Source organism: Zootoca vivipara, chromosome 2 (assembly GCF_965207765.1).
Source record: "Zootoca vivipara chromosome 2, rZooViv2.hap1.1, whole genome shotgun sequence".
In the NCBI taxonomy this organism is placed as follows: Eukaryota; Metazoa; Chordata; class Lepidosauria; order Squamata; family Lacertidae; genus Zootoca; species Zootoca vivipara.
In genome coordinates this window covers 66,070,946-66,083,264 of record NC_142584.1, presented here as the reverse complement: position 1 = coordinate 66,083,264, position 12,319 = coordinate 66,070,946, and the positions used below count along the sequence as shown (strand labels likewise).

The following is a 12,319-nucleotide window of genomic DNA, read 5'->3' as shown; positions in this document are numbered from 1 at the left end:
CAGAAACTAGATGCCATACACTTCAAAAATGTTTTAAAATGTCCATTTCAACTGTAACTCAATGTAATAAGAAATTTTGGAGGTAAAATTGATTCTGTTATTCTGTTATTAAGTAGACCTATCTGCATTGTATGCCTGTTGTCTTTGTCTATGGAGTTTTCTTGGCAAGGATACTGGAGTGGCTCTCCAGTTCCTTCTCCAGGTGGATCACATTTAGTCAAAACTCTCCACTATGACCTGTCCATCTTGGTTGGCCCTGCATGGCATAGCTCATAGCTTCTCTGAGTTATTCAAGCCCCTTTGCCACGACAAGGCATTGATCCATAGTTAAAGCTATGGTTTTCCCAGTAGTGATGTATGGAAGTGACAGCTGGACCATAAAGAAGGCTGATCGCCGAAGAATTGATGCTTTTGAATTATGGTGCTGGAGGAGACTCTTGAGAGTCCCATGGACTGCAAGAAGATCAAACCTCTCCATTCTGAAGGAAATCAGCTCTGAGTGCTCACTGGAAGGACAGATCGTGAAGCTGAGGCTCCAATACTTTGGCCACCTCATGAGAAGAGAAGACTCCCTGGAAAAGACCCTGATGTTGGGAAAGATTGAGGGCACTAGAAGAAGGGGACGACAGAGGACGAGATGGTTGGACAGTGTTCTAGAAGCTACGAACATGAGTTTGACCAAACTGCGGGAGGCAGTGGAAGACAGGGGTGCCTGGCATGCTATGGTCCACGGGGTCACGAAGAGTCGGACACGGCTAAACGACTAAACAACAACAACATCTGCATAGTGTTGTGACATCACTTATTGTCTCACTGGGGCCCCAATCAATCATGCAGCTACGGTATTTTTTTTAAAGCACCACTTAAGAGGTATTCTCACTTTAGTCCCACAGAGAAGGGGATTCTTCTAAGAAGATGCTTGCTAGGACACATGCATGCAATATCCAAAACCAAAAGCGGATATCCAACGTTACTCATACTTAAACCAGTCCATTGATTTCCATGAGACTACTAATCGAGTATGACTTAGCTAGATATCACCCAATGCTTACATTGCTAGCCTCAGAACCATTCGTTTTACATATATGCAAATTTAATTGCTAGATTAATAGGTTTAAACTCAGATCATATTAAGATTTCTTTAATGGGACAATATCCTCAAAAAACAACAACATTGGGTTACATTTAGCTAAATCTAATCACCAAATGGCCAAATGCAGAATGACTCCTGTGAGTGCAACATACCATAATTTCCCCTCCATCTCCTCCCCCTGCACCACCCCCAAATCTACTCCGTGTTGGGGGAAATGCCAGAGGGTTTAGGATGCAGTAAGGGAGAAGAAAGAAGTAAAAGTTCTGTTGCACTTCTGGAAGCTGTTCCATGCATGCAGATGTTAAGTTGGATACAACCCATTTCTGCTCTGTATTCTGGTGAACATGTGTGTGTTAACACCTGCACAGTGCTATCTGCTCCGCAAACATTTATGCAATACTCTGGAATTAGTAACTATCAGTAGAAATAATATCAGATATGAGGCATTTGGCAGTGACATTATTTTGGAAAGAGATCTCTCACTAACTGAAACAGGTACCGTAAATTCTAATGTAACTGCACCGAATGCTAAATTTTTGCCATGGTACAAAATATTCTAGTAGACTTTCCCAACAGTAACCACTGAAACTAGTTTCACAACACTATCCTATGCATATTTACTTAGAAGTCAGCTCCTCTGTGTTCATTCCCAGGTAGATGTACACAGGACTGCAACTTTATGCACTATTTACAAAGTTACACCTGAATGTAAGTCTTTTGACTTGAAGTATTCTCAAACTACTGTTGGCCCAGTTTGCATGTAACTCTAAGCCAAATCATTGCTAAGTGTGAATGTGCAAGCACTTACAATAATAATTACGGCCTTCTTACTGCCACACTACCTGGAGCTTACGGTACAGATTAATTTACCATTATTTCCAAATTCAGACTCATAGTTTTTCTTCCTCAGACAAACCACAAGCCAAGATTAAGATGTACCGGTCATGCTGAGCCAAACCATGGCTTAATTTCAGTAGCACACCATCAGGAAGACCAAGGGAGAACTAGCCACATTTTTTTTACTGTGAGTACTCACAACTAACATATTGAAATTTCACCATAGCTTTGTTTAGCTTTACGCATAAACTAGGCCATTATCACCACCATTAAAAGTCAAAAAACACACCTCAATTCTCCTCTTAAAAGAATTCAGAACCATTAAAAATTACTCTGCATGCAAACAGTTCATTCTGCAAAACAGAAAACAATGCAAGTCTTCGCACTTTTCACTTAAACTATTAAATGAAATCTCATTTTAGTAATGGAGTGTTTTGTTTTAACTGAGGCCACTTCACACATGCTATCTTAACTGCAAATGTATACCAGGACATGAGATGTAAACACTTGCTTGCATTATCATATGCATTCCACACTACATGCAAAATGTAATGCATGTGCATTTTAAGGGCTGCTATTCTCTCTATATATTTGTGGGTGGGTGTAATACAGATGCACCAAAAAGCCACAACTGATAGCAAATTTCTAAAGAGTGCACATGCATCAAGAAAAATATATGCACAGAAGTATACAAATTTTCTTACCATTACCCTGTAGGAAACAGCCCTATTAACCTTACAAAGACAACCAGAAATCAAAGACTAAACATTTTTAGCAGATGCAACTGTATTATTTTTTAAAAAGAAAACCACTAAGAATAAGCTGAAAAGGAAAAATGAAGAGTGGATTTTCTGTCTGAATAACGTTTTGGCTTTCCAGCTATCATAGAATTTTTAAAAAAATACCTCATTTCAGCTAACAGTGCAAAAATTAAGTATAAGGAGCAGGGGCTTGTGAGGGGTGCATGTTTTCAAACACTTTTATAAAGTTACCAAATCTTAAATCTTGTTACAACCAGCAGAGAAAGATGACAATTCATGTGGTTAGGGAAATTATATTCAATTCAGCTTCTATGATAAGGAATTTTTTTTCACTGTGTCAACTTCTTGGATTGTATGCCAGGCAGAACGACCACAAAACATTTTGTTTTCAAAGCTCTTGTTCAAACTGCCTTGCTTAAATTATCTGCACTTTGCTTTGCAAATGAAACAAAACACATGGAAACTCTACAACCTGTTAACTCCACCCACCTCCAACTCTTCCTCTCTCTGTAACAGCAACAGACCAGAGGAACACCATGTAGAACATTTCCCCATAAATAAATTTGCAGAGAACTTAACGGGTACCCCAAGACTGCTTACAGGTGGCAATGCTGCTGCTGTTGAGGATGATGATTTTGCAGTAATTGAAGTTTCAAGCCTTTCTATCAAGTTTCCTAGTGTGATGGGACCCTGGGCTGGATTTTCTTTTTCAGATACCTTCTTCATAATGCTGCACTGTTTTTCTGTTTTTAAATCTGTATCTCCAGGAAAATAAGACACTGGGCGCAGGTTTAGTTTTTCAGTTCTATTTCCTACTGCAGCCTCTTTGCAAGTGTTACTTCGTATTTGCTCTCGAGGAAAGCCTATTGGAAACAGGGTAGACATTGTCTCGTTGTGTCTAATTTCTATGGAGCGTCCTCCTTGGATCTCCTCAATCATTTCCATCCCATCCTCGGGCTCTACCTCCTCACTGTAGGTGATGGTGTCTCTGTCCTCCATCATAAACTCAGTTTCCTCTTCTGGGCTTTCATCTGCTTTTAGGAATGATGTTTCGGAATCCACCTCCGGGTCGTCCTCCAAGCAAGGAGAGAGGGAATCAAAATCCAGGAGTCTTGCCGAGTCATGCCGGGTGAAGTCGTCTGAGTCGGTTAACACTGAAGAATCGCAGAGCTCCGCGCTGGAGTCGCTCCTTTCAACTTCCTGCAAACAATCAGAGCCATCTTTTGAGCCATTTAAATATTCGGCACTGAACATGGAGGCCAAATCCTGCAGCCTGCGCAGCGGGATGTAGCAGGGAGAAGGGTTTGGGCCATAGGCAGCAGCAGCAGCCTTTGACTGCATGGTGCACCCATTAGGTGGCTCGGGGCTTCGGCTCTGACCCTCCCCCCCGTAAGGGCCGTCCCCGTTCTCCGGCACATCTAACGCCAAAGGGCTGGCGAAGGGGGGCAGGTAGCCCCTCCTGCTCACTTCGCAGGCCTGATCCATCCTGTGCGGCGGGCATCAACCTGTGAAGCAAACACAGCAACAATGGGGTCAGGCAAACCCTCCAGGGCCTTGTTCTCCAAAATGGCAGCCACTTCTACTGCTGCTTATGGTGGTGCTCCTCCTCCTCCGCGGCGGCGGCGGCGGCGGCAGAGGCCCAGCAAACGCCTCCCGCTCCTGGTTCTGGGGACGCAGAGAGCCTGCACCGAGCCGGCTGCATGCCTCTTCCACAGCTACCCAGGCAACACTGCCTCCTGATCGGCGCAGCCTAACGTCGCCTTTCACAATAGCGCAGCATCCATCCTGCTGCTGCTGGTTGCAGGGAGCGCAGCAGAGCAGGCCTGGCCTGGCCTGGCTCCTCGCACTCTCCCCCTACCTCCTCGCCCCCGCCTCTCAGAGATCTGCAGCTGCTGAGCAGGGATCGTTTCAGCAAAGGCTTCTGGATCTTTCATCCTCTTCCGCCCCCACCCCCACCCCGGCCGCCTTTGGCCACCACCCGGCTTCTGCACTAGGCCCGACACACCGGCTGGCGTGCATTGCCCCACCCCCACCCCGTTTTCCAGAGGCCCTCCGGGTGAGGGTTGCGGCGCCCTTGCAATGTCCGGGTGGAATCTGCCCGCAGACACCAGTTTCCGCCTCTGGGGAGAACAGGGAAGTCTTCCCTGCAATTTACCTGTCGGACTCTGTTTCCCCCACCCTAGCACAGGGCCAAAGGGAAGAGCCGACTTGGCTCCTCCGGTCCCTACCAGCTCCGTCTCCAGCCCAGCTGCCTGCCAGCTTCTTTTCGCTTGCTAGCTCCTTTCCTCGCCCGCGCGCGGCCGCGCGACGCTGCTGCACGCGCGCCCCCGCGGCTGTCCCCTGTGCGCGCTCGCGCGCGCCCCCTGACTGACTCTTGGGGTTCAGCAGCAGCACCGCCAGCGAACGCTGCGCTGTCCAATCAGCGCGCGCGTGCGCGTCTGCCCGTCGCTGCGCATGGCCTCCCCCCCTTCCTTGGGGCACTTACGCGGCCCCTGCGCTTTCGGACGCCCCCTAGAGCTCAAGTGCGGAAGCCCTTCCCTTGCCCCACCTATTGCTCCTTGCCCTGGGCTCCTCAGCCTGTTCCAAAGGGCTGGCGTGGCTTTGCCGTCCTGCCCTCGGCCTCCCTCCCTTCCCACTGCACATGGCGCCGCAGCTCCCTTCTCTGCCCGCGCTGGACAAGCCCTGCCTCTCTCGCTGCCAGCGCCCAGCACCATCCTTCCCCTCAGCCTGAGCGAGTTGCTTCGTACCAAACCACCCCGGCAGGACGCCGCCTGCGAGGCCAGGCCTTTGCTAGCTCCCCCGCCAAGCGCTGCAAGCAGAGAGCAGGAGCGAGCAAAGATGGTGGATGTGGAGCTCGCCCACCCACCCGCTGGGCAGCCGCCGCCGCCGCTCTCTCTGCCAGCCCAAAAGAGGGGAGGGGGAGCCCCTCAGACGCCCCGTGACCAGCAGCCAACCGGGCTTAGTCCTGCCTCGGTGTCCTCTCCGAGGCACATGGTGCGGCTGGGGCTAAGCTGCTTTTCACCTCAGGCGCGGTGGGGTCCTGGGAGACTAAGCGACCTCGCAAACCTTGTCCCCCTCTCGAACGGGGGAGAGGAAAACTGGGAGGGTTCCTCGGCCACTGAAGTTGGGAGCCAGAAGGACGAAGCCAGGCCATCCCCATATTCCCGCCCAAACAACAGGGGAGACTAGACGGGTCAGCTTGTTCCCTTATCTCCAGCCAACAATGGGGGTAACGAAGGAAGAAAAGCTCCGTCCGCTCTTTCTTCCGCCCCCGCCCCCACACGCCCCGCTCGCACCGCCGATTAAGGGGAGGGGGGCCGAACTCCTAAAACAAACGGCTGGACTGGGAAGGGAGAAATGGCTGCTCTGTGGCCCCCGCAGTGAAAGGGGGCCAAACTCGTGTGTGTGTGTGTGTGTGTGTCAGCGCGTGAGGGGCGACAGCAGGGCCGACCCGCGTCCCGGGTGCCACCGGCGAGGCCGATTCCCCTCGACGCTGAGGGAAACCAGGCCGCACCCCCAGATCCTCCAAGAGCGGGGAAGGCTGGGGTCCAGCCCCTTGCCACTGACTAGCCCAGCAGCGGGGTTGGAAGGGAGCCTCGCACACGCTCCTCTTCCTCCCGCGTCGGGTTGGGTGCAGCTGCTCTCGCCCAGGGAGGGAAGAAGCCCACTGTTCCCTTTTCCCCGGGCGCTGCAAGGCCGGCCCTCCACACGCCCCCACCTTCCTGGCTCCCTTAGCCGGTCTTCAGGGCCAGCTAGAGAACACGGCGTCCGCGCTCTTCCCTAGATCAAGCGCTGCTTTGGGCTGCTACCGCCGCCACCACCGCACCGTCTTTTGCGTGGCAACGCGGCCCGGAGCATAACGAGATCAGCCATAGAAGGCGAGCCGATCCCCGATCCCGGGGGGCCCGAGCTCGGAACGAGGGCCCGTGCGCGCCCCGTTGCCAGCTCCTCCACAGGAGGCTGGGTGCCTTGACATCGGTCAGGAGCGGCGGGCCTCAGCCGTGCGGTGCACCCTCCCGCTTCCTGCTGCTGCTGCAGCCCCTGCACGGCTTGTGAGAGCAGAATGCAGTTGTGTCACCCCCTACCCCACCCCCGCGCGCTTCCCCTCCCTCCGTGCTACCTGCCTCGCCAAGCGGCCATTAGAGCCGCCAGGCAAACCGAACCTTTCGCACGGCAAGCCCCCGCCACGCACCCACCCTCCCCGGTGCAGCGGGAGCCCCCGCCAGAAGGGCTGAAGACGGGAGTGGTTGATTGGTTCATTCATTCTACCTTGCAATCCTCGCCACAGATCTGTCCTCAAGGAGCCTGTGCTGAGGGAACCGAGATCGCCAGTTTATTATTATTTTCTTTTTCTTTCCTTTTTCTAGAAAAAACAAAAACAAAACACGTCTTCGGCTTCAGTAAAACTCTCCTCCGTAAGAATCTAGTCAGGCAGAGGTGGGGGGAGAGAGAAAGGGGGCTGTGGGGCTCAAGGCCATCACCGTCTTCTGTTTAGGATAGCGCTACTAATGTGTAGGATGTTTTGCAGGGAGAAAACTGTCCTAATGAGTCGTGTGTGTGTGTGTGTGTTGAGAAGTTCGCCATCCAGGAACAGGCAGGCACAGTGGAAATGCGGGGAGGGGGTGTACAGGAAACTGGCCAACTTGCTGCATAGCAACGTCTTGGACCAAGCAGGCTAAAATATTAACAGCAAATCTGCAACTAGGAAAAGGTGCACTTGCAGGCTTCCTTTGCCCACAGTCTTTTTGAACAAGCCTGGGCAGGTCACTTAAACATCAGTTCTGAAACTACTGTGGGATAGTGTAGTCCAAATCAGAGACAGAAAGTGCTGCATTGAGCCCTTACACAATTAGGTGCTCAAATTTGATAATCACTGAGTGCCCCTAAGTTGAGGGAAACAGCTTCTGGAGTTTCTAGGTCAGAGTATTTTTTAATCTATTTATTGAATTTCTATCTTGCCCTTCCAAAAGTTTTCAGGGTGGCAATACTGGGTTGTAAATGGACCAGTGGTTTGGTGCAGTTAGGTAGCTTCTTATAAGCACAAGCAATTACAATGATTTGCTGGGCAGCATTCCCTGGTGACCTTAGGCAGGGTTCAAATGTGGCTAACCAAAAAAGGAGAAATGGGAGGTGTTGGAAGACTCTGGACAGACAAAAGAAAGCACTTTTTCACACAGCACATAGTTAAACTATGGAATCCACTCCTAGGAGATTTGGTGATGGCCAACAATTTGGACTATGTTCTACCTTCACAGAGGCATCATGCCTCCAAATGCCTGGTGCACGGAATCGCAGGTGGGCAGAATGCATTTGTACTGATATCCAGCTTGCAGGCTTCCTGCAGTCAACTACTGAGAACAGGATATTGGACTAGATGGGTCATGATCCAGTAGGGCTCTTCTTATGTTCTCAGGAGCTACATGGATCTTATGTCAGTGCTCCTCACCCCTCAACTTTTTCTTTTCTTTTTTTTGCAGGAAATGAAAAACTGCTCCATTGTTTTCAGGGACAGATAGCAGACACAACAGGAATAAGGAGGAACACTCCTTGTTTTTGAATTGCTGGATGTGTGTGTGTGTGTTTTCACACTGCTTCCTGACACACTGGATAATGATAATTACAGGTAGGTAGCCGTGTTGGTCTGACGTACCCTGTTTCTCCGAAAATAAGTTATAGCCATAAAATAAGCCATAGCAGGATTTTTAAGCATTCAAGGAATATAAGCCATACCCCAAAAATAAGCCATAGTGATAGGCAGTTGAACCTTTGTAGGTTAAACTCTACCATACTTAATAAAAAAATAAGACATCCCCGGAAAATAAGCCATAGTGTTTTTTTTTTGAGGAAAAATAAATATAAGACTCTGTCTTATTTTCGGAAAAACACGGTAGTAAAAAATAAATTTAAAAAATCCTTCCAGTAGCACCTTAGAGACCAACTAAGTTTGCCATACCGGTAGGTATGAGCTTTCGTGTGCATGCACACTTCTTCAGTGAAGAAGTGTGCATGCGCACGAAAGCTCATACCTATGACAAACTTAGTTGGTCTCTAAGGTTTTTTTATTTTTGTTTTGGATAATGATAATCATACATAATATTTTTAGAGTGCTTTTACATGCTCGTACTGCTTCACATCACCACCTCAGTAACACACATACCCTTCCACACTGGAAGGAGAAGGGGAGATAGCAGCTCTCCAGCAACAGCCCATTCATCCCTAAAGAAGTATATTTGAGAACTTTTGGTGTAAAGCAGAGCAACTCTGCACGGGACCACTCTGCCCACTTCTGTTCATATTAAGTGCTCATGAGAAACACAACCAATAATGAAGCTGGTTATTTCTAATCAAGAAGCCTGATAAGGCCAAGCGGTGTTGTCTTGTGGCTTCAAAAAAAGGAGTTGGGCCTGCTCAGGCTCCCTTGGCCATGGGCCATAGTTTCATAACCACTGCTGAAGCTAATTGGCATTTGTCTTTGTCCAGATGCATACCTAAAGGTAAAGGGACCCCTGACCATTAGGTCTAGTCGTGACCGACTCTGGGGTTGCGGCGCTCATCTCGCATTATTGGCCGAGGGAGCCGGCGTATAGCTTCCAGGTCATGTGGCCAGCATGACAAAGCCGCTTCTGGCAAACCAGAGCAGCACACGTATACCTACTTCTCTCATTTTTCATGGAGGATGTCAGGAACATGGCCAATACTTTGCTCCAATTCAGTGTCCCTGCCTCACTTTCAGATTTCTGCACCTCAGCTCTATGCTAGGAATTTGCACTTCCTCTTTCTCTTGTTGGTCTTTTCTTCCCTCAGCTCCATCCTGATTTAATCCCTTATTCTTTCTCCCTCATTTACCCATTCTTCCCTCAGATCTTTACTCCCTCCTTCATCCAGCCTGCCTCCTGTCCTTTACTGCCTGGGCCCCACATACATTGTTTAGTCGTTTAGTCATGTCCGAATCTTTGTGACCCCATGGACCATAGCACGCCAGGCACTCCTGTCTTCCACTGCCTCCTGCAGTTTGGTCAAACTCATGTTCGTAGCTTCAAGAACACTGTCCAACCATCTCATCCTCTGTCGTCCCCTTCTCCTTGTGCCCTCAATCTTTCCCAACATCAGGGTCTTTTACAGGGAGTCTTCTCTTCTCATGAGGTGGCCAAAGTATTGGAGCCTCAGCTTCACGATCTGTCCTTCCACATACGTTAGGGTTGCCATATTTCAAAAAGTAAACCAGGACATGTATGGCAGCCCTAAAGGTAAAGAGGTAAAGGGACCCCTGACCGTTAGGTCCAGTCGCGGACGACTCGGAGGTTGCGGCGCTCATCTCGCTTTACTGGCCAAGGTAGCTGGCGTTTGTCCGCAGACAGCTTCCGGGTCATGTGGCCAGCATGACTAAGCCGCTTCTGGTGAACCAGAGCAGCACACGGAAACACAGTTTACCTTCCCGCTGGAGTTTACCTATTTATCTACTTACACTTTGACGTGCTTTCGAACTGCTAGGTGGGCAGGAGCTGGGACTGAACAACGGGAGCTCACCCTGTTGCGGGGATTCGAACCGCCAACCATACATTAATTCTTCCAGTTGGGCCCACTTTTACCTCAACTTCTCCACCTGCAGCAACTTTTGTCTCTACATGTTCTTTCCCTATTTAGGCCACATCCAGGCCTCCTGTTTCTGAGCCTTGTGAGGTCGTCCCTTCAGCCCAAAATGCCTTTTCACTTTCCTCACAGAAACTTCCCCTGAAGTTTGAATATTTGTGGACATCCATCCCATGAATATCAGGCGCCACTGAGAGCTGGGGACTGGCAAACACACTGTGATAAATTAGATGGGGAACATAAAACACTTTGTAACTGAGAAACAGTAGGGAAATTATTGTTTCTAAAACCCTCGGTAATCCTTAGATAATGAAGTGAGGCAACTGTGCTCAGTAGCAGCTCCCCTGTCTCTGACCTCATTTCCTCTTTGTTTCAGTTTTCTATTTGTAAGATGAGTAAACTAGTTGTGCCTTATTTTGTACAGAGCTTTGGTAACTGTCAAGGATTCAGGAACTGATCCAGCTTAGCCATCGTGCTTCTTGTGCTCAGGCCCAGCCCAGGGCTTATTTTAAAATGCCAGGAGAAGAGCAAGGTAAAACCAGCTTTCACCCATGCAAGAGCCAGGGCTTCTGAATGATTCAAAACAAACACTTGATATGAGTCTGTCACACATTCCAGTTCCCAACTCCTACTAGTTTCTGGTGCAGTACATCAGCGGGATCTATGCACAGCAAAAGCCTGTCATGATTAAGAGAAGGAAGGCCTACTATGCCAGAACCTGCTACTGCCACCATCCAAAGCAAAGCCATAAAGTCTCCATATCTCTCTCTTTGTGCCAGCCTTGTCTCCCAGGCTGCACTGGGACCAGAGATAGGCCAGGTTGCAGTATAAGAAGGAGGTTGCAGTATAAGAAGGAGGTGACACCAACATGAGCCTTGTGGCATGGACTTGTGTCTTCTCAGGGTTCTTCTTTAGGAATTAAAGGAAACATTAACATGTGTCCCAACTTAGCTGCAGTGAGTTGGGGAAATGCCCAAATCAAAACTGATGTTCAAGTTAGAAGATATCAGAATATCACCTGCACATGTTTGTGTCATAGTACTACTCCTACAGGCTCTATGCAATATGTGTGTGTGTCTCCAGAGGTATGGCTTTTTTAACACAATAAGGCCTGTTGAGATTTAAGGTATCATATTTAGAATGACATCACAAGCTGTATGATTTAGAATCAGTCAAAGACATTCTGGTAAAGTTAACTGAGAGAAAGGTTTAGGAAGGAGTTGTTGTGAAAGAAAAATATGGTTGATTTAACATACTAGGATTTTCTTGGAGAGAGTCTGGCCTAATGGCAGACTTGAAAAGGTGCAGAAGTTATCCAATATACAAACAGGAAAATGTGAGTGTTCAGTGTTCTTGTGGACAAGCTAGGCTTTTGTTACAGAGGGCATAGCTACTTCGCAGCAAACAGATACAAACAGTAGCTTACAGAATAGGCACTGGCCTGTTTTCTCCATAGTAGTTTTATATAACATCAGCCATAGGCAAACTCAGTCCTCCAGGCTTTTCTGCCTCCTGCCTTCGCCTCTGCCATGGACATGAGCCGTGCGCAGCCCATCAAGCTAGCCTGAGTCACCAAAGTGCTGGGCTGGACAGGCTCGCAGGGGCAGTGCACCCAGGTCTGTGTGGAATTTGATTATCTGAAACGTAAAAGGCCCAGTCCGGGAAGGGGATGTGCTCACGCTGTTGGAGTCTGAACACGAGGCCCGGTGGTTGCGCTGAGCTGCAGCCAAGTTGGATCAAAACTCTCCCGTGTGATGTGTTGTACAAGCCTAGTCAAAAAATGATGAGCTACCCTCAGTCCTTCCAATAAACTTCCTTTGTCTTCCACCACTTCAAACAAACAAACAAACAAACAAACAAACTCGGGCCTCCAGATGTTTTAGGATTACAACTCCCATCATCCCTAGCTAACAGAACCAGTGGTCAGGGATGATGGGAGTTGAAGTCCCAAAACATCTGGAGGGCCGAGTTTGCCTATGCCTGTATTACATTATGGAGGTATTTGGATGGGACCTGTCTTTTAGGGCTGTAGATGTTT

At 48.8% G+C, this 12,319-nt stretch overlaps 1 protein-coding gene and 1 pseudogene across 10 annotated transcripts in view; one reads left to right on the top strand and one right to left on the bottom strand.

The window, feature by feature from the left end:
* The window catches only part of NSD1 (nuclear receptor binding SET domain protein 1), a 59,520-nt gene extending 53,618 nt beyond the window's left edge, over nucleotides 1-5,902 (bottom strand). The window contains exons 1-3 of one of the 10 annotated variants that reach the window (XM_060271595.2): nucleotides 4,847-5,033; nucleotides 4,159-4,196; nucleotides 3,292-3,891 (exon numbers count right to left, since the gene is read on the bottom strand). In XM_060271595.2, the coding sequence (XP_060127578.1) occupies nucleotides 3,292-3,891; nucleotides 4,159-4,176 (618 nt within the window). In that variant the 5' untranslated portion in view covers nucleotides 4,177-4,196; nucleotides 4,847-5,033. Of the gene's footprint in view, nucleotides 1-3,291; nucleotides 4,655-4,846; nucleotides 5,034-5,239; nucleotides 5,326-5,438; nucleotides 5,673-5,713 lie in introns of those variants that run through there. The other 9 variants (XM_060271594.2, XM_088662088.1, XM_088662091.1 and 6 more) reach the window with 9 other exon arrangements.
* Nucleotides 5,903-11,810: 5,908 nt separating this feature from the next.
* On the top strand, nucleotides 11,811-12,072 carry LOC118076499 (small ribosomal subunit protein eS28 pseudogene; annotated as a pseudogene).
* The last annotated feature ends 247 nt before the right edge of the window (nucleotides 12,073-12,319 follow it).